The 21,254-nt window shown below is 36.4% G+C and overlaps 7 protein-coding genes and 1 non-coding gene across 8 annotated transcripts; 5 read left to right on the top strand and 3 right to left on the bottom strand. All coding sequences in view use genetic code 6, as the record gives it.

Annotated features, from left to right (window-relative positions):
- Positions 1-1,359: 1,359 nt before the first annotated feature.
- On the top strand, positions 1,360-2,163 carry SS50377_27751 (uncharacterized protein; the record flags this gene model as incomplete). The annotated part of the gene is made up of 1 exon (XM_067911534.1): positions 1,360-2,163. The coding sequence occupies one exon, from the start codon at positions 1,360-1,362 to the stop codon at positions 2,161-2,163; it is 804 nt and encodes a 267-aa protein (XP_067760556.1).
- Positions 2,164-3,238: 1,075 nt separating this feature from the next.
- Positions 3,239-4,972, top strand: SS50377_27750 (Cysteine-rich membrane protein 2; the record flags this gene model as incomplete). The annotated part of the gene is made up of 1 exon (XM_067911533.1): positions 3,239-4,972. The coding sequence occupies one exon, from the start codon at positions 3,239-3,241 to the stop codon at positions 4,970-4,972; it is 1,734 nt and encodes a 577-aa protein (XP_067760555.1).
- A 198-nt stretch (positions 4,973-5,170) lies between these two features.
- On the bottom strand, positions 5,171-5,815 carry SS50377_27749 (uncharacterized protein; the record flags this gene model as incomplete). Its single annotated transcript, XM_067911532.1, has 1 exon — positions 5,171-5,815. One exon carries the CDS (start codon positions 5,813-5,815, stop codon positions 5,171-5,173), a length of 645 nt encoding a protein of 214 aa, XP_067760554.1.
- Positions 5,816-8,999: 3,184 nt separating this feature from the next.
- On the top strand, positions 9,000-9,677 carry SS50377_27748 (uncharacterized protein; the record flags this gene model as incomplete). Its single annotated transcript, XM_067911531.1, has 1 exon — positions 9,000-9,677. One exon carries the CDS (start codon positions 9,000-9,002, stop codon positions 9,675-9,677), a length of 678 nt encoding a protein of 225 aa, XP_067760553.1.
- A 546-nt stretch (positions 9,678-10,223) lies between these two features.
- SS50377_27747 (Ribosomal protein L6) lies at positions 10,224-10,775 on the bottom strand (the record flags this gene model as incomplete). Its single annotated transcript, XM_067911530.1, has 1 exon — positions 10,224-10,775. The coding sequence occupies one exon, from the start codon at positions 10,773-10,775 to the stop codon at positions 10,224-10,226; it is 552 nt and encodes a 183-aa protein (XP_067760552.1).
- Positions 10,776-11,395: 620 nt separating this feature from the next.
- SS50377_27746 (Transmembrane domain-containing protein) lies at positions 11,396-17,653 on the bottom strand (the record flags this gene model as incomplete). The annotated part of the gene is made up of 1 exon (XM_067911529.1): positions 11,396-17,653. One exon carries the CDS (start codon positions 17,651-17,653, stop codon positions 11,396-11,398), a length of 6,258 nt encoding a protein of 2,085 aa, XP_067760551.1.
- A 1,702-nt stretch (positions 17,654-19,355) lies between these two features.
- Positions 19,356-19,429, top strand: SS50377_t20135. The gene has a single exon. It is a non-coding gene; the product is annotated as a tRNA-Thr (tRNA).
- A 732-nt stretch (positions 19,430-20,161) lies between these two features.
- Positions 20,162-21,133, top strand: SS50377_27745 (Protein tyrosine phosphatase; the record flags this gene model as incomplete). The annotated part of the gene is made up of 1 exon (XM_067911528.1): positions 20,162-21,133. The coding sequence occupies one exon, from the start codon at positions 20,162-20,164 to the stop codon at positions 21,131-21,133; it is 972 nt and encodes a 323-aa protein (XP_067760550.1).
- Positions 21,134-21,254: the final 121 nt, after the last annotated feature.

Below are 21,254 nucleotides of genomic sequence, written 5' to 3'. Positions count from 1 at the left end.
TCTGAAGGTAAAGCATGTCAAGAATTTTTTCCTATTTGATGAGTGAAAGTATAACATCAAATTTGGAGCATTAAAGTTTAATACCACTTTATTATACTTAAAAAAGATTAATTTTTATATTAATAAGGTTGAATGATGACAGACACGATAGAAAAAAACTTATATGAAACAACGAAGAAAATAGTTAAGTAGAATGTATTCTGCTATCGAATGTAAAGTAAAACATAAATACGTAAATAATAAATATAAATCAATATAAGAACTAAAATATGATTAGCAAATATCTTACGAGTTAAAATTTGAATACTATTTATTAAGACTAGAATAATAATTGCAATCAAACTCTTAGACATCATCTAAATTATATAATTAAATTCATTAATTAAGAAGAATAATGAATCTTGCAGAGATACCATAAAGATTGACATTTTAGTGTTCGATAATATTTCAATAATTAAAAAGATTTTTTTGCATTAATAAAATTGAATGGCATCAAATTCAATTAATTCAGATAACACAAAATAAAATGAATAAAATGGAAACCCTGAGGCGTCCGATTTCTAAAGTGAACACAAAAATAAAAATGGTTTCTAAAAAATCAATAACAATAAATATAAATTAACTTTTTTGAATACTTATTTTTTTAAATAAATAAAATGAACAGATACGCAGTAATAAAAGATTGAGAATCAAAAAATCTTATAAAGAAGCGATACCAGTTCCATAAAAATAAGATACTGTAGAATAATATTCAAAAGAGGTGATCAAAAATATTGACTCAAGTAAAGTAAACTTCAGTCAAGCCAATTATAATAATATCACTCATCTTTATTAAAGTTTGAAGAGGATAGTAATAATGCGAAATTTGGGCATTATAGTAAAATATTAACAGCGAGATATATTTCGTTAGAACTAACAGATAGACTATTGTATGACATGGTCGAATGAGTTGTAGCGTTATCAGAGTACTGTTTTAAGGGTAAGAAATAGGGTGACATCAAACTATACAACACGATGAGTATTTTAGATACGATTCTGTAAGAGAACTAATCAACTTCATCTAAAGTATGTAAGATTTATTTATAAGAATTAATTAATAGAGTTTTAAAAACAATAAACGAAAAGATTTCATTAAGTTAGTTCAGAATCTATTTTACATAGTAACTAAACCGTTAACATGGTGTGGAATGTGAAAATATTTATTTTTTTAAATCAGTAATAAGCGACATATACTATTTTTTCGTTTAATGGAAGAGTGATTTTATACTCACTTCTTTGCATTCGAGTATGTTAAATAGTTGGATGAGCTAGTTTTCTAAAAACTTAGATATTTTGTGTCGTATTATGAATTGTAAACTTATGGTTACCGTTATGGATGACCGTTTCTAATTTATAAGAAGCTGGAATAACCAATAGTTGTCCCTTATCGGGTTCCTTACTACTATATAGCGGCATGAAACTTGTCCGAGGGCTCTTCATCTAGTAGTAGAAGCTAATGCTAAAGTCAAGCAAGGGGGTGAATCTTATGTCCTATAAAATTTCTCTGCACAGAAGGACGTTGGACTCCTCAAGATGCGTGTTACAGTCAAAGGTAACCACTGGGTTTGTGGGATCTGCCTGGTTTTTCATGAACAGCCCGCTTGTCAGCCGGAGCGTTTTGTTGAATGCGGACAGCTCGGCGTACACGCTCTGATTCAGTACGGTATCGTTCAGGGTGGCAGCATCTGCGAACAGCGTATTCGAATAGTCGCAGCCTGTAGTTTTGGAGCTGATAATGAGCGTCTCGCCTAGTATCTCGCACGTGGCAGCGGTCAGGCGGTCGTTGCTGTTGAAGCTCAACACCGAAAAATAGGAAAGGGTCTGTTTGATTTCGGCGTCCATGTCCAATATTTAGATTAAAAAGTTCGACTGCCTCGTGAGAGCGCCTGCCGCTTGCTGTTCCACCGTATCGAATTTTATCTCGACCCGAATATCAGCCAAGTGCTTAAAATTGTAATTTAGCGAACTGGCCGTCTCCGAATTGGCAAGCTCCACCTGGGCTCTGGCTAGTCGGCCGGAAAGCTGCTAGCACAATTGGAAAGCCCTGGAGTCGTCTGGCGCTAAGTAAGACGCTATAAGAGTGCCTTCATGTGGGATGGGACTGTTGGTGAAAGTTCAATATGAATATCGAAGCTATTAATTTGTTATACAAACTTGTGCATTTTACACAAGTAAATGTAAATTGTTAAAACTTATCTGGAAATCGTATGAGTATGGCAGGTTGGTAGTATAGACCGATAATACCTTATTTTTAGATAGTATAGATGATGCTGGGCTACTAATCCTAATGAAAAACTACTACTGATTTAAAATATCATGAATGACATTATTTCGTAAAAGATACTTAAAATAAGAGCTGCTGCTTGTTAAAACTTATAAAGTGTCGATTATACTAAAATGATGTTTCTCGGTTTGGTCATGCAACGGCGAAGAGATAATAACAAGGTTTAATATTTTGGTCAAACAATGCCAATAAGAATATAGTATGAAACCTTCATGCCGGTCATGACATATTTAACCTAGAGAGCTACATGATTTCTTGGCCTATAACTCAATATATATTAGCTGAAAATTACTTTGGTAAGTTCAACTTAATGATTAGGATACAAAATAGTGCAAATAACCTCATTGTTGGGGATTAATTGTTTTATAGGAATAACCATGAGATGTGATGTTAGGCTTATGGGAATATGGTAAATGCTTTGTATTGGTAGCAGCAATATAATATCCTGAATTATCACGAGGGCCTTGTAGATCCTAGAATTGCTGATGTATTTTAAAGATTCCATTTTGTTTAGTATTTATATATAATTCATACTATATATTCTCTTTATGATAATCTTGTTATATAATTTGATAACCCTATCACATATAATTTTTTATATCTTAAAAAATAACATATTTATATAGTATTGTGCAAATATTTTGAGTTCTATAACTGACAACAAAAATACTTCTACATTAAGTCTAAACTAATAAATTAGTTTCCCTTACTAAACTAAAATGTTGTTACTCTACAGTCATAAAAAAGCATTTTGTTTTCTAATTATTCAATTATCGTTATAGAATATTTAAATGGATCGATTATTAGTATTTATAAAGTCACACTACATTTTCCAGAAACTAAGAAACAGCTAGAAACTAAATACTTATGTTATATTGAAGTTATAATAATATCACGTTGCCACTTCTTCATAAAATGTCATCATACATCTGTAATGATAAAAAATGCCCCAACGGTACCGTATGCCCAGATTATGCACCAACTGGTAAAGATAAAATGTGTCTTCGCTGCAAGACTTATAATTGTGCCAGCTGCCTATCAGATGGGCTATCGCAATGCATTACCTGCAATTAGGGATATTTCCTTTAAAATTGGACATGCAAGCTTTGCCAAGCCGGATGCAGAACATGTGATAACGATTACGAATGCACTAGTTGTCTTTCAGGATATTAACTTAAAGGACGTTACTGTTATAAGTGCTCAGATAACTGTATTGACTGCGACAAGTATGGTGATTGCAATATTTGCCGTCCAGGATTTTTCACTGGAGTTGACCCTGACTGCTATAAATGCGATACAGGCTGTACTAAATGCGTAAGCTCAAGTAATTGCTCTGTTTGCTCTGGTGGATTCGAACTCATTAAAACAGCATGTAAAGCTTGTCCCATAGGTTGCAAGACCTGCAGTAATGGAAGTTGCACGAAATGCAACTACTCTTATGCTCTAAAAGACGGATAATGCACTTAGTGCCCTAGTAACTGCGGCAAATGCACAACCGAAGGCTCCTGTACCGCTTGTCAAGACGGAAACTTCTTGAAGAACGGCATGTGCGTTTCGTGCGGCGATAACTGCATGGACTGCAAATCTGAGAATACGTGCCGCCTCTGCAAGGAGAGGTACGACATTCAGAGCGGAAAGTGCATATTGAACGAGTGTAACAACGTGAACAAATGCACTGATAAAAAATTCTGCGGTATTGATCCTACTGGCAACAAATGCGTCCACTTGTCCAAAAACTGTCTCGAGGCTGACATTTCCGGAAAGTGCATTAAATGCACCGCACCCTATGTGGCAGAAGACGGCAAGTGCGCGTCATGCGCGGAACACTGCAAAACCTGTATTTCGTCTAAGCAATGCACCGAGTGCTACGATTACTATTTCCTCAAAACCGGTGTATGCACCACCTGCTCCGACGGGTGTAGGGTATGCGACAGCCCGACAAAGTGCACGAAGTGCGGCAATGGATATTAGATGGACGGTAATATTTGCCAAAAACAGGGTCCCCACGACTGCTCTAGCCCTAGCTCCAAATCCAAGCCCTGCCCAAGCGGCAAATTCTGCTTGTATTACCCCTGGATAAGCACGTGCGAGACCTGCGTTGAGGGCTGCTCCGCCTGCTCCGATATCAAGTCCTGCACCGCCTGCATAGATGGCTACATGCTGAGCAACTAAACCTGCGTTAAGTAAATTTGCGCATAGTCGAAGTAGTGCGAGTCCGGATCATTTTGCGAGATGAAATCTACAGGAAATACCTGCAGAAGCTGTCTAAAGGGCTGCGCTACTTGCACAGATTCCAGCACATGCCGTTAGTGCGCAAAAGGCCATTTCAGTAGCAGAGGGGTCTGCGCACCCTGCGGCCAGAACTGCAAAAGTTGCTAGGATTAAGACCTTTGCTACGCATGCCAAGACGGGGCCGAAATGGTCGACGGTCTCTGCGCGCAGCAGGTATAGAGGATGAGCGGCGGGTCAATCGCCGGAATCGTTGTAGGGTTGGTTCTGCTTGTAGGGCTCATTGGTGGCGCTATAGCATTTGCGGTCGCGAGGAAGCGGAAGGCACAGCGTTCGGTCTAGGGCGATTTGGAGGTGAAAAAGGAGAATCTCTAGCTTTAAGTAGACGACGACAGCCTTTGGAGCAAAGTCTCGAAGTGATAGTATTTGGTATATCTGGTAAAGTTTATTGGTGTGTGATGAGTTAGGAGGTTTAAGGTACAGGATGAGCTGGGTGGGGAAGTGGCGGCAGAGTGAGAATGAAAAATTGTTGGTGGGTGGTAGGTGTGAATGTGCATGGGCAGGTCTGGCGGGCAAGGGATGCAAAATTCAAAATTGGCTGGGCTGATAATTTCACATTCAGCAAACTTATTTAACGAGCGGGAGCCGGCAATCGCTGCGATACTTCGAAATAGGCTCTAGCTTCTAGCGCTATCCCTGAGTGTGGTAGGCAGCGCACCCAGGTCTGGTAATATCGGAATACGGAGCGAGTGCATCAGGGATCTGGACCGGAATCCTGCCGCCATAGTTTGGGCCATATGGCAGCACTCCTCCTTACTGTGTGCAGCAAACAGCCACCCAAAGTAGCAAAGCGGCTAAACACGCAGTTGAAGTCCGAGGCACGCTGCGCCTAGAAGCATCGATGGGACTAGTAGCTGGGGCTGGTGGCATTAGGGGTGGCAAGATGGGGCAGTAGGCGTGCGCCGGGAACCTCAGGCGCATATTAGCAGGGTCTTATAGAAGCCCATGGCGGAGCACGCGTATATTTTTGATCCAGCGCTACCTCTCAGAAGGCTGGCGCCCAAATAAATGGTAAAGGCATGCCAGTGGTGCGAAGGGTAGGTGGGATTTGCGCGACTCTAGGGATGCTAATTGAATGCATGCAACGGATTTACCTTAGATGAGTAGGCCACCGATAAGAATATTCGGCTTCCGGCGCTTAACAGTAGACACCCTCCACCTTATAGGTCTTAGTGGTGCATCTGACATTGTGTTCAATGCCATTACATGTTGTACTTATCCTTCAGCTCAGCTTGGAGTAAATCTCTAACCCCGGGAATCGTACTAAGTCACTGGGGGAAAATAGTGACTATGGAGCAGGGAGGTGCACATTTCGAGTGGACGCGTTCCGTATCACCCCGGTTGCCAACTATAGAAACTACTATAACATCATAGCTCACCAAGAGCACTAAGTAAAGATCTCTTTGCCATTAGCCAATTCCAATCAGCCGGTCAGACAAATTTTTACCGACAGCTCTGAAAATGAACACCGAATATTGACCCCATATTTTCTCATGTTCATTGCATTCACCAGCAAATCGCTCTCCCCAGTCTTCCTATTTACCCAGTTCAACAATCCCCACTTCTCCATGTTTCCTTGGTGCGCGGAATCCTGCTCCATAGTCAGTACCCAAGGCAGCTACACTACAAGGCACATACTTAAAGTTTCAGGGGATTTTTGCACCGCGCCAAGTCGTTCTGGCTGGCGGCGCAGTTCGGGTGGATATTTTGAAGAAGTTGTTTACGAGGCAGATGCTATTTGATATGCTAAAGTTGGGCGGCCGGAGCAGATTGCGGGGTTGGTCGGTATATCACATAATTTAGAGTTTCGATCCTTCACCTTCCACACACCAACCGAAGCTCACTGGCCACCCGGCAGTAACTATGCTTACACGTGGAACACTCATCACCATCTAATCTCGCGTAGCGCTAACAAGTATCATTCACAGATACATGCACCTTTACGTTTCAGAATTTCCATCCGCCAAATCATACCATTCCTAGCACTTCCCACCTGCGCGGAATGGTACTCTACCAATTTACCATATCCGTTGGCCACATTTTGCAGTTGATACAAAGACACAAAACGCTCTAATCGTGGTACGCAGCCGATACATTATTTACCCGTACGTGAATAGTACTAAGCGCAGTTTTCCTGGACCTGCCGGTAGAGGTCACAGAAGAACGTCTGTCCTCGCGAGTGCCACTATAAATGTGCAGTTACGGCGCCTACCAGAATCACCGAAGCAGCCGTTGCAGGTGGTCTGGCTGCACCCCTGACCCTTTGATGCAGCGGCCGTAAGGGGAATTCGCACTAATTATCTATGAAAATCTAGGTCGGATAATACATGGCTCTGAGCGAGCAATCACAGGTTAATCAGGAGTGTAAACATTGTGGTAGCACATTTTGAGGGCGGGAATGTGGTATTAAATAGTTTGGAATAAGAATGTTTCGAAGCCCACTAAATTGTATAAATACATAAACCACAAATGAAACTTTGTGATGCCATATAACAATAGGTTAAACTTTTAATTACGGAAGCGATAGGGGGAAGAAATGCAGGAGCCGCTTAGTTTTGTATGTGTGAATGCGTGCTTGTGGAAGACGGCAGGAGTACAGCAAACTGAGTTGCGCTAGATTTGCAGACACTGTGTATTTCTGGATGTGGTGTGCATGGACAATAATAGAGTTCGGCATGTATTGACTTGAAATCGCGCAAGTATAGTCTTTTGGTGAGAGGCGGCGTTTGAGGTATTTAAATACATGAATAGTAAATAAAGCAAGACATATAGAGTTTTATAAACTTTTAATACTTTTCCTATTGTAGTCAAAAATTGAAATTTTATAAAATAAATATTTTTTGAGATAATAACTATTGGCTAGCACACCTCCAGAAGCCTTACCCTTACTCTATCTGCTTCTATGCAGTGCCGTGCGTGAGTTTTCTGCGGTTTATCTTGACTAATGCTCTGCCAATAGTTAATTATATACCATATAATATAATTCAGATAAAGCTTTTCGCAATCAAGTTTACGCTACTGGGATTTCTTAAGGAACTTCAATCTGATACAATGTAGAAGGACGAGATTTTGCGGTTTTGGGAGTCCAAAGAGCTCAAAGAATACATTTCCGCAGCTTTTATTTTTTCGAAAATGCAGGGTGGTGGAGTTTGCAATTCAGGAACGTGGGTCAATTGTATTATTATAATAATACTTACACTTAAATCTTATTATTATATAGAAACCATAAATTAGTGGAACATGGTCTGCGCGGTATGAATATACGAGCGCTGACACAAAGTTTGGCCTACCATGCTAGTTAATTAATATGCCATTTAAAGTCAAAAGAAATGAACTGGAAGTATAGAGTGCTAGTTTTAAGGCATAGGTACTTTTCTCACATCGTGCTATGTTACGAATTTAGAGCACGCGTCCAAGCCTCTCAACGACTCCGAAGTAGTAATACGCGCTAATTTTGCAACCGTACACCGAGGCGGTTGACTCTATCTAGCGGCCGGATGCGCTGCCGAACGGCGGGACAGAAGACTACCAGCCATTAGGAGGGGGAGTTTGGCGTGCTACCATCATATGTGGGATGCGATGGTTGCTGTTATTGATACGACCGCGCGTCTGGAGTAAGGAGCTTCCTGGTAGACGCGCATAATCTACTATTGATTGAGGCAGATATCCCTCACGCCAGGTATAATGGCAGAGGAAATATATGAGGGCCCATGTACGATCTATCTGCAGTAGAAGCGTTGGACGCAGCACTTATTGAGGCGCACACTTAGTGGGAAGAGCATCCATCAGCGCGGCTTTACAATCCTCGGGCCTTCAACCTCCACTCTACCCGAGCGGCGCAGGTCACATAGTCGGCAGTACTGATGGTCCAGTTAATGGGCAAACTCCTAAACCTCTCACCTTTGCTGTTGGTGACCACAGCCCAGTACGGCCTTACGAAGTACTTTTGAAAACCGCATATGGTCTAGGCGCTTGCATGACGTGCGTCACACAATCAGAAAAGGATAATTTTGACGGCCCGTGCACTATCCCACTGCACTCTTATCTACGCATTGGGCATCACAAGTTGGGAGCGACATCAGCATAACCTTCGTCATTTTCGCGAAACTGATGCAACTGGGGTCCGGTATGATAGTGCTTCGGAGTGCCATATAGGCCTAGCCATTAGTAACGCTACTAGACGAAATCATAATACTGAACTTTCGGGCAAGACATTCAGTTTGCTGGGGGCGTCTTGTAGTTTGGGCGATTGCATTGCGGGTTAACATTTTCGCGCGTGCTGAGCTAGACCTCTGCGCCCGAAATTCCTTCCCTATGATTGCTCCCGCGGTTACATGCTGACCACAGTACCACTGCAAACTAAAATCTCACTCGAGCTTAATCGTATATGATGCCAGCCCAAAGTTGGCAGCATCCTTTGAGGAATGGGCATCCGCAGAGACTGGTTGGCGCTGTATGGAGCAATTGCACTATAGAACTAAAAGTTTGGTCTGCGCATAAGTTCGCCAACTTTGACTTTGTCCGTGCTGCCTAGTGGGCTGGGCCTTGCAGCTTACCACCTCGTTGTTACTACGCTGCTATTTAGGGATGGGGACGGAATAATCGCGTTCCAATCTGGGGTCAGAACCATACTCGGCGAGTCTGCTTGGCAGGAGAAATCAAGAGTACAATCATTTTAGAGAAATAATAATATCTAGTTGAATATATGCGGTCTACTATGTTATATCTAAGATTTGCTATAGTGGATCCTATAGAATCTAATATGTATAAGTCGTCTTAGCTTACAACTAAAATTTTCTTATATTCGTATTTCAATTCCTAACTATTCTTCTACTAGCAAGCAATATTTAATACAGTACAAATTAACTTATTTAAATATTCTAGTAATAAGTAGTTTTATCACTTAGCTTTTAGCAATTTCTACTCCTATAAAGTAATACAAGGTACAGGTTTGAAGGTTATTGAGTTGTGCAAAGTAATATTGTTGAGTAATTATTATAAAATACTCTTAGCTAAGTTCTGTCAGCAAACTTTGCACATTTAAGAATTAGGCAAAGATAAGTGACATATAGTAATTACTACTGTAAAACCATTTTCTATTGAGTAAACTTACTTTATGACCTAATATTGCTCGTACTGCTTTACGAATAAATGAACTTAATAAAACTTAAATAAACAGCAAAGTATGGAATTTTGTCGTCATTTAGTGTTTAACTTATTATACTATAGTCAAATTCTTTGCTCTTAAATATATTTTACTTACACCTAAGAAGTAGTTTTCCACATCCGTAAAATGAACTCAAATAAAATCAAATAAAAATGTTATACTTATATTATATAATTATTATAATCTACATATTTTTGAAAATAAGCAAGCCTACTTTATATTACCCTTCCTAAATATGATGAGTTTCATGTATTTAAAAAATCATTTCATTTATGCGACGCTTGTGGCTTGAGTTTTATTTCGGGCATGCGACCAAAAGATTCGTTTAATACTATCCAAAGAATACTAAATGCTTTCAATAATTATACTTGACTTAATCTTAATATTGAGTTTAACACGGTTTCACTCCTGAGATCAATACGAAAGTATGATCAAAGATTAATATCACTGGGTACCTCTGTGGGATACATAGATTCCGTCAAGGAACTTTCTAAGATCTTTATGGCGGATCTTGACCGATTCATGGATCTGGGCGCAGAACATCGAAACGAATTCAACGTCGTTACCGGTGATGATAAGCTCATCCTTGATCTCCTTAGAGATTTCGATCTTGACACCAGGCTGAGCAGTTATTCTACGGACTTCCTATTCACGGAGGAAATTACGGATCTCAATAGTAGCACCGTTGTCAACAATGTTGACAGAGATGGGGAAATGGGCATAGGCGAGTCTCATCTTGTAGAGATAACCCTTGGTCACACCAGTGATCAGGTTCTGGATATGGGCTGTGATGGTTCTGGGAAGAGACTTCTATTAGCCTCTGGGGAACCATACAGTTACGAGAACTTCGGCACCTACCATCTCAAGTTCACAGTGGGTGTGGGCAAAGTCGCGGAACAAGGTACCGCGGGGACCAGTTATGGTCACCTTCTTGCCAACAAGCTCGCACTTGACGCCCTCGGGGATAGTAATGGTACAGAGGTTCTTCAATACCATGACGAGGGAGCGAAAAATTGAAAAAGAAGTGCAAAATCGACTAAAGGGCCAAGCTCAAATTAGCAGATCATATATTTGCTTATATACTAATATATAATAATGTGCATAGATGATTAAAATAAATCCAAAATGTGATTACGGTGAAACTCAGGCTCTCCAGTTTCGTAATAATGGATGTTATTATTCGTATTTTGGACGTAGAAATAAACATTTATGAGAATGATCTCATGAACGTTATTTATATTATTAGAGGTCATAATTGTCACTGTATTTAATTAAGTATTTTCCTAAGTTATTATAGTTTATATTGATTTCATGAAAATTTTCTTCATTATTATAAATTTTCGTATGTAATATTAACAATGATAAAATTTTATAGTTTCAGTGGTTATCAATTGTTATTTTATAGAAATATATATATATATATATATTTCGTCTAACAGAAAGTATAATTAGTATGCAAATTTTATATTGCTTAAATAAACTTGCTTTTTTTGAGAACATAACGTTAACACTAGTAAATATCTCACTTTAACGATAGTATTCTAAGTTAGATGCCTTTAAAGTATATATTCTTTTACTTTATAATCATACTCTAACATATAAAAATTTTATAATGTTCACTTAGGAGTTTGAATATCTTAAATATTGTTTAATTTTGTGTCAAGTCTAACTTAAACTTATAAAATATTCTCAGTTGCTAATTAAAGTTAAGGTATTTGAATATTAAGTGTCTTTGTCGGGAGCTTTGTAATTTAGTTATTATATTATTTGATATACAATACTTAACTTCTTGGGGTATAGTTTATATAATCTTCTGTACTTTTAGGTATAGTTTATGGTAATAATTAATCTGTACTAGCATACTCGTTTCTATGTTTCATTGTTGTTAAGTTAATCTACATATCTTTTAGTAATTAATTATTAGTAGTTGGGATAAATTTTTCATATAATTTATTTCTAGTTACACCAGTTAGGAATTACTTATGGTCTTTACGCGCTTCAAAGTATGCTTTAACTCCAGTTATTACTACAGGACCTTCAGATAGTTTTGTATTATCACGGTGATGCCAGTAGGAGCCTCGAATGTTAAAATACAGTAAGCTGAAGAATACAATAACTAGCGCTATAGATTATAATATAATAGCCAGCGGCGATATTGTATAGCTATTGTTTCTAGCGATTTAGTAATCGCCAACAGCAGTAATAAACTATGCCCAAATTGCTGACGAAATTAGATTGATACCAAATTCTACTGCCGAGATATGCATCATAACCACAACATTTATCACGTTAAAGAAAATTTACGTGCACAAACTTGAGAAAAAGATGTCATATTGTCGTATAGAATTTATAATTTCCCCCGGGTTTAGCAATCCCACGGTAGTATTCAATAAAAATGATGCTAACGATAATCGACCAATTGCTCCAATCTCCCCATATTTCCCTAGAATAAGATCAAATAGATAAAATTGAGCGCCGTTAAGCAGAATAGCCAGATTTACCATCATCTAACCAAAAATAATGTTCCAGGCTGAAGATTCAGAGAAGTATCCAGAAGCCTAAGAATCTTATATGGCATACATCACCTAGGCAAAAATTGGCAGTGCGATAGCAATGAATACTGCTAATTTTTATTGTGATTTGAATCGGAATCCAGCTAAAAATATGCACATAAATAACGTTACAAGGGGACTTGCTAGCTTATAAATTTGTTCCCCAAAATCCTACGATACCTCTGTCACGGCTTGATACTATACGAAATGAAAAGATAGTTCAAGCATAGCCGACAGAATGAACAGGAAAAAGTGAGACGGCAGATTATAAAAGAAACGAGTATATGTAGGCGCTGCGAACAAGAATAACATAAGAATGAATGGTATCATTGAAAATATGTTGACTGAAATTTGCATAAAGAAATTGTCTATATATACGTCCTAAATGGCTATAATTATGGCAAGAGCCTGTGAGAGAAGTACGAATAATAGGTGAGGTCCAATACACTTAGTTCTCCGTCTAATATAAGCTTTTATCCTTCTTTTTTTGCTTCTTGATATATTTAACGCAAATACCAGAATAAGAAGCAAGAAAAAACAAACTACCATAGGAAGTATTATCATGAGCAGCAACCGACCAGTTCCAGACTCTAGTTTAATGCATTTCTGAGATACCAGCTTGTAATTAGACCCACAGTAATAGCACAAAACCTCGCCTAATTAGCTTCTGAAGCATACACCGTTTTCGTCTGTTAGCAGAGGGCAGCAACAGCGTTTAAAAGATTCTGTCCCGCATTCACAAGTGATAAAACCTTTAGCACAGTTCTAGCAAAAAACTCCGGACCAGCCAACTTAGCATGCTTAGCACTAAAATGTATCTTGAATACTAACGCAGCTACCGCGGAATATGTCATTTTGTGGGATAGTGTTTTTGGCACACTGACCAAGAATATTCTACCTATCGGGTTGGCATATAATACACTGGTGTTAGCTTAAATCGTAGCTGAGACATGTGCGGTCTGTGCAAGTGGCTATTGACGCATCTTAGTAGCAGTCTCCAGGGAAAATTACGGCGTGCTATTTGCATTCTGTTCCAAAGGTATCCTCTACGGAACATTTAGAGCAGTTGAACGATTCGTGTAATGGCCCACAGGTATGGCAGTAATCCTCTCCACTATTTTCTTTGCCGCAGGAATCTGATTCGGCTCTCAAACAATATCTCCCATATATTACGAACTCATGCTAGCACTAAAAGCAGTTACCAGCAATATTGTACCCCACCTAACACGCCACACATTAAATGGTATCAGCAGTGTAGAAGCAGTTGCCTTAAATACAGCTTTAACACTTCATCAGACACTTATCAGCTCCTATTAGTGCCTTTTCATTAGGAGGAAGAGTGTTGGAGCTGATGAATCCCACATCACAAAGACTACACTAATTTTTTACATCAAGATCGTACCCCCATGCGCAGTTTACACACAAAGGCATTGCATAGTTATATTAACATTCTTTACAGAAAGTATCTAACGGAATAGCTGCATTATTGTAGCATATCCCAGTAGAAATATCATTTCGATAATAACAACTGCCATCTTGCTCTAGTTCCTTGCACTCACCGCACGTAGGTCCAGTGTAGCCCCGATAGCAATCACAAATAAGTACATTATTTAATTAAAAACACAACCCATTAGGATTAATTACTTGTGGGTAGCACTTTCTTTCATGGTGAATGAACTATGGATGACAACTATCGCAGAAGTACGACAGACCATCTTGGAAGCATTCGCCTGCGCATTCCGGGAGAACACACCTTATCATGCATTTTTAGTTTACTAATATCTTTCCTGGTATACAAGAAACACATACAACAGTTCCTGTACTGTCCAGATAACAATCATCTTCGGTTACTTACTTGCGACAAGAGCTTTTGGCAAAAACAAACCCTTCCAAACAAATATTGCATTGTTGACCAGTAAGCCCTCCGTTGCAACTAGAGCAGAGAATGCCCTAGAAAGTATGGAAACAAGTACCTTCTGGACAGGTATTACACGGTTTATAGCATCCATCTAGTGCATTTTCGTACCCGTTTATAGTGTCACACGTAAAGCATCCATCTGAAATATATCCTTCATCACAAAATCCTAAACATTTATAATTACCAATTTCGTCTATATAACATCTATCGCCGTGACACTTTTAGCAAATCTCTAGACATTATGCACCTATATTTATGTACCCTTCCCAGCAGCCTTAACATGGTGGGCCTTAAAAGTTATCATTACATGAAGAACATATAATCTCATCATTTTCGTAGTAGCAGTCACCATTACATGTATTACATAACACAAGACATTGCCCCAAAAAGCTACCAGTACCTGGCTAGCATGAGTCGCAATATTTTCCCAGGGCATATCTTCTACATACACAAGTTTAATCAGGCTAGCAGTCGCCATTTATACAATTGCTTGGCAGGCACTAAAATACACACAAGTCATTTATCAAGATATAATTTTGTGAGCACGATAAGCAAATAAGGCTTCCCCCAACCTTTATACAGACCCCATTCGTCACCTTTTCGTCTTCTAGCGCGTAACATTTATACTAGTAAATATGTTCCCCCGCAGGACACATATCGCATTTTATCCCAAGAATACCTAGATTACAGGAAAAGCATTTTATGTCGCAATCTTCTACAGGGCCTGTGCACAGCTCAGTAAAATAACAGTCACCAGCGAGGCATTCGTCACACTTCTTTATGCAAGTGTTTCCATCTTTTCGAAATCCATCTATACACTCGCTGCAAAACGGTGCCTTCCATCCGAAATCGCAGACAGAGCATTCCCAGTCCCCAGCTGCGCCACTTAGATAAACACAGCCAGCACCATTTGCACAGCTATCTTTCAAGCAGGTGGTTTTGCATCCTAACTGCCCTCGAATATTGCAAAATTGGCAACTAATCCCACCGAACATACTAAAGCAGTGACACAACCCATTTATGCACAAACCATCATTGCAATCTAAGGAGTTCTTGCATTCGAAAGTATCGCAAATAGTGTTAATGCTTTCATAACCGCTGGAACAAACGCATAAATTATTGGTAACCTTACCGTGGTAACAGTTGGCTGATTGGTCGTTTTTACATGTCAAAACATTCTATATTTCCTCACATTTATTAGGTCCACCGAAACAAAACTCGCAATTATCGATTTCGCACTAGGTTCCAGTCTTGCCCTACGGACACTCACAGCCGTTTGATTAGTGGCATTTTGCTCCATCTTTGCAGAAGTCTATAGGACAGACGAATTCTTGGCATAATTAGCCAGAAAATTCTACATTGCAGATTAAAGAGTTGCCGTCGAAAATCCCTTAACATCTATCAAAGCACAGGTTTTCTGGGTTTTTGATATTGATTATTGAAGAGATTGCTATGCGTTATTGTGTGAATGGAGGGATTTCTGCAACCACATCTTCCACGTCCCCAGAACTACTTACTGTAAAAAAGTTCTTCAAGTGTATCATTTTATTATTAGTAGTATCGATAACCCAATTATTGGAAGCTAGAAGTACAGCCATATCACTACTGGAACTCATTTTGGATTAACTTACTGTATATACTACATTCTACTTTCCTGTGCCACTCATTATGAAAATATTAGTCATTGTATTACTGGTATCTGATGTATAAGTGGATTCACCTGCACACCGAGTTGAAAATATCTAATCAACTATATTTGTTAGTGTATTACTTACTGCGTTTTCGAATAGTATATTACAGCTTGAACTTTATGGGCTATTTATTAGGAAGTTTATTAAGACATCATTAAATTCTGAATTCTATCCGGTTTTTGAAATTCCACTTATAGATGTTTTTTCTGCGATACTTACAGATCCACAAAGTACCAAAAAACTAACGTGTATTTCATTAATGCTGTCCGATAGGCCTTAAAATTCATTGATGGGTAAGTTTCTTATTTAAATTAAGTTTTAAACAATAATATTCTATAATTAACTCCTGATAATAGCTTTAGCAACCCCATGTATGTAGCTTTTTTCAGTTTCTACCCCATAGTCTATAAATATAGAATTACGAAATGAGGCATTGGCAATTTAAAGGTTATTTACTTATTATCCTACTGGATAATACTAAATCACTGATAACAACTCTGATAAATGTATATCCTATATTAGTGATATATTTGTAAATTAACTATCTATAATTTTTTAGCCAATACCCAAGCTTTGAACCATGCCTTTGGATCCACCACTTATTGTCAAATTAAAATTGGCCATTGATAGTTAAACATTCTCTAGATCACCGTTAAAGTATACAACTTTAAATAATTTACATTAGTCCAATTTAATTGTCGCGTTAATGGAAATAAAAAGTATTTTAATATTCTATGCATTACTTTCTGATAATAAAATGACTTACAATGGATTTTACAATGCAGAATAATATGATTGAATAGCAATGTTAGAAATTTAAGATTTTTCTTTAATATCATACGCTAGTTAATGAATTTTTGCTTAGGTAATAGAAAATGAGGCAATGCTTATTGAAATTTAGAGCTACTTTAAGTTTCCCTACATTTATCTACAAATTCCAAAAACTTACGCGGCCGAGGCAGGCTTATTGTACGACATTTGAATATAAAGTTAAGACTATGATAAACCTACGACAGCTTCTGCAATACCGTAAACTAAACCAGTTTCTCTGCCAGAAATGCTAATTTGTATGTCTTTTAAGGCTACTGGGCTCGAAATTGCTATCCCGTACAATTCTTCGATATCAAAAACATTAAAACTAACGGAAACAGGGAATTAGGAGTTTAGTATTTTGCAGAGACCAATGACTTATACAGCGTTGGTAATAAGCAATTCTACTTCTAAGGACTTCGCCGTAAGACTATCTATTGTGCTTGAAATCCCGAATACTTTATATTTATTAACAATAGTATGGCAGGAGCACGTATACTTGCATCTTAAGAATTGCGAGTTTACTATTGACTCAAAATAGGTAATATCGGCGTTATGGTTTATTTAATCGCTTTGGATTCGAAATTAACAATCATAAATTAAAGCTCCCTGTAACTTTTAAATTAGCATAAACGAGTTCTCTAAATCTGATTCTACTAGAATAAATATGTTACTAATCGATCCTGATAAGGATTCGATGAATAAATAACCTCCTTTCATATTAGTGAACTTAATATTACGTCTGGCGCCAGATAAGGCTCCGCTGAATTAATTTACTAGGGATTCTTTCGAAATCTGAATTGAAATATCCTTTTATAGAATAAAACTTTCACCTGGTAGCTTATTGAGCTGATTAAAATCGTCAACAGATGACAAAAAAATTAGTCCATAAATTAAGATCATTTTAAATACATTGTACTTAGATTATATATTATTAATGAAGCACATTATTTATGTTTTTAAAGTTTTAAGGATATTTCGAATATCGGCTAAAATAATATTATTAAAAATAAAATCTTAGAATTATAAAATAATAAAGTCAAATTTAGAATATATATATTCAAATTTGGAACTATAATAATCACACAAAATAAGCTGATAATCCTATTTAGAATTATCTACAACATATAATATTATACATAAAATATAATTAATTCAAAGATATAAAAAGTATACAACTAATTATTATAATTTCACTTTCCATAATACATTCAAACCCCTAAAATAGAGTTTTGAGATTTCATTATAGGGAATATTATTTACTATTATATACACACTAATTTATAAAATTCAGCTATCCAATAAAATTGAAGCGTTGAAATGTTTCTATAGAGCATCAAAATATAATCAAACTCGCCCAGGAAAGCAGCAATTTGCTGTATTACTAGCATAAAACACTACTTTTAATGATTAATATTAAAGTCTAAAAGTCAGCATTACTACTAAAAATAAACATATCCGTTACCTACAACAGTTTTATTTACTTTATTCACGTTTTAATTATATTACTGTTATTATATAATAATATATAATATACTTTTATATACATTTATTTTTTCTCATTTATACGCATTATTATATATTAATACAATGTATATTTTTTAAGCCAGAACCGTTAATTACCACATTGAAAATCTATCAACTGGATGTACACTTCGATTAGTTGCATGCAGAGACAACATACATCACATTATTATCTAAACCAATGTTATAAAATTTATAAACGTGAGTTACAAGATTTAAGCCTGTAGAATATAATTATTTAAGAAGTTCTAGAACTGCTGAGAATTTTTCAGTTAGGATTATGTAGAATTCGTTACAACATGAGAATAATAACTATAGTTTTCTAGTTATTTAAAAGATGTAAAAACAGTGTTTTTAGATTGCTTTATAAGCAACAAGAAGTATTTTATATAAATTTATAGTATTATATACTAAATAGTAATATATAAATTTAAATTTATACAAATATATTTTTAGAACCCGTACATCCTAAAGCCAAATTTCCACAATCCGCCTTCTCTCACGCAAAGAACTCGCTGATACCATTTACAGGAAACATCAAAAACATCATATTTTGCAGTCGAATTAGTTTAGATATCAAATCCTACTAAGCTGCACCTGAAAAATTTACTAGATTAAAAGTTAAGAATCGAAGAGAAGGATTTTTGTTTTTAAGTTAGTTTATCAATATATAATAATTGTATATTATTAAAAAGGATTGGGAATAATACACTGTGTTGAAATTTTACTGAATTTGGGAGAAACATGAGAAAGGTGTCAAGATATTACTTATTGAGTTAGCTTAGATTGGTGAATAATAGCTACATTAACGGGTAATTTATAAATTATAGTAATAACTAGATGGTTTAGATTAAAATAATTTATATTATATAAAGTTGTAGTAGTTTATCATTTTCAAAATGAACAGATTCTATATGAACTAAAACTTAGTTTTGCGCGAGAGTTTGGTTGATAGTTTCAGCAGATATAAACGGCCGATAATAGAGAAATAAGTTTCAGCTTATTAGAACAATAAAAGTTATAGGCAACGATGTAAGTAAATATATTTTTAATAGTTGAAGTTAGAGTGATATGTTTATACGCCGGTATAGCTCAGTTGGTTAGAGCGCGACACTAGTAATGTCGAGGTCTTGGGTTCAAATCCCAATATTGGCTATTTTTTTAATTAAAAGTACTTGTTGTAAATAAGATGAATAGTAAAATAAATATTGATAAATATAACTTTTTTAAAAGTACAGTTATTACAATTTTAACTAATTGTGTATCTTGCATTTAGGTTAAATTGTTGAAAATAATATAAAGCTTTTGTTATCTAAGTAGAAAAAATATATTATGCTAACAATATAAAATATTTAGTATATTTATAATATAAATTTTAAAAGTCTATACTTAAATATATAACATAAAATAACTGAAATTCAACTTTTAAAATCTTTATGAGTTATTTAAATAAATCGAATTTCTAGAAATATATTCAATACATATGATTAAAATTAAGTTTACAAATTTAGAAACTTAAAAATATAACTTTCTAGATAATTATAATAATTGTCAAATACACCCTTTCATTAATATAAATATTATATGTTACTATTATAACAGTCTAATTTTTTCATTTAGCAGCAGGATTTTTATAACGGAAAGTTTGACTTTACAATTCGTGTATTATACTAACCTACATAAATGTTCAACTATGTTAACACAGATCAGAGATATATTTTGCTCTTCACCATAGCATTCTCATTTATAATGTTTACTTCAATAACCCTCATGAAGCTCTAAAAATATAAAAAACAATGTTCAAATCACTGAGATACTTTTTATTAAATTATTATAATTTCATATAATAACTTATTTATATATTCCGCTTCACTTCTCATCAATAGAATGAATAAATCTCCTCTAAACCGACTAAGGCTTCCAGCGTTGTTGCCGGATAAGTTTCCACTGCCGGAACTCTCCCCAAGATCTTTACTAAAACCTTAGTACCCTAGGCCATCGCCGACTTCGAAAGACGAGTTTTTGCTCCTTTTTGATACCTACATGCACACTTTATAAAAAAATCGCCAGAATCTGATCCAGAGCAACCCGAAAGAACGCTATCCAGAACTATCAGTCTACGAATCAACGCTTCCATACGGAAACCTTTACAATGATATAATAGTAGGCTGCGCGCCAAAATCCTTCAATAATTTCGTGGAAACTATATCAGAAAATTCACCAGACGTAATTTTGATGCTTACAAAATTCACAGAAAACAATATTTAGAAGGCCTAAAGGTGGTGGCCTCTAGCGGAAAACGAGCCTAAATGGATCGAAGATTAAGCACTATTGTACGAAAAAATGGAAATATGTAAAAAGGAGTCTAAAAAGCCGGTTTTTGGCGTAGAAAAAGACTTTGAAATTTGTGAAGAGGATGTTTTTTGGAGCGGAGAGAAAATAAATATTAATAATAATATAATAACATCAAATTTTATTTCGGATGTAGAAAATGAAGAGTTTAGATATAATATTAAAATTAATGAGAAAAATATTCTACTGCATGCACTACTGACGTGGGATGATTTCACAATAATTCCACTGCAGAAAATGTACGATTTGACGTGCCAATTTCTTAACAAGAAACTGCTCGTCCATTGCTCTGCTGGAATTGGCAGAGCAGCGACTTTCGCAGCCTGTTTTGAAATTTTGAGAGAAAAAAGAAGTGGAAAATTGATTTAGAATTGGAATCGAAGAGTTTACGAAATTGTCGACGAATTGCGTGTTTCCAGAAGCCCACAGGCGGTCTAAAACAGAGAGCAGTTTGGGTATCTGTTTGATTTTCAAGCTTTCGTTGATGGTTAGGAGTTGGTGGAATGAGGCGTTTATGGTCTTAGGAGTGAGTGAAGTTTCTATTTATAGACAGTTGGGTACTATGACCTAAAGATACTTAATTAGGTTGAATAATCATAACGTCAATTAAATATATAATTATATAAAT

The sequence above is a fragment of the Spironucleus salmonicida genome, chromosome 8, assembly GCF_000497125.1.
Source record: "Spironucleus salmonicida strain ATCC 50377 chromosome 8, whole genome shotgun sequence".
In the NCBI taxonomy this organism is placed as follows: domain Eukaryota; phylum Fornicata; order Diplomonadida; family Hexamitidae; genus Spironucleus; species Spironucleus salmonicida.
Note: the sequence above shows the minus strand (reverse complement) of the source record. Positions and strands in the feature narration are given on the sequence as shown.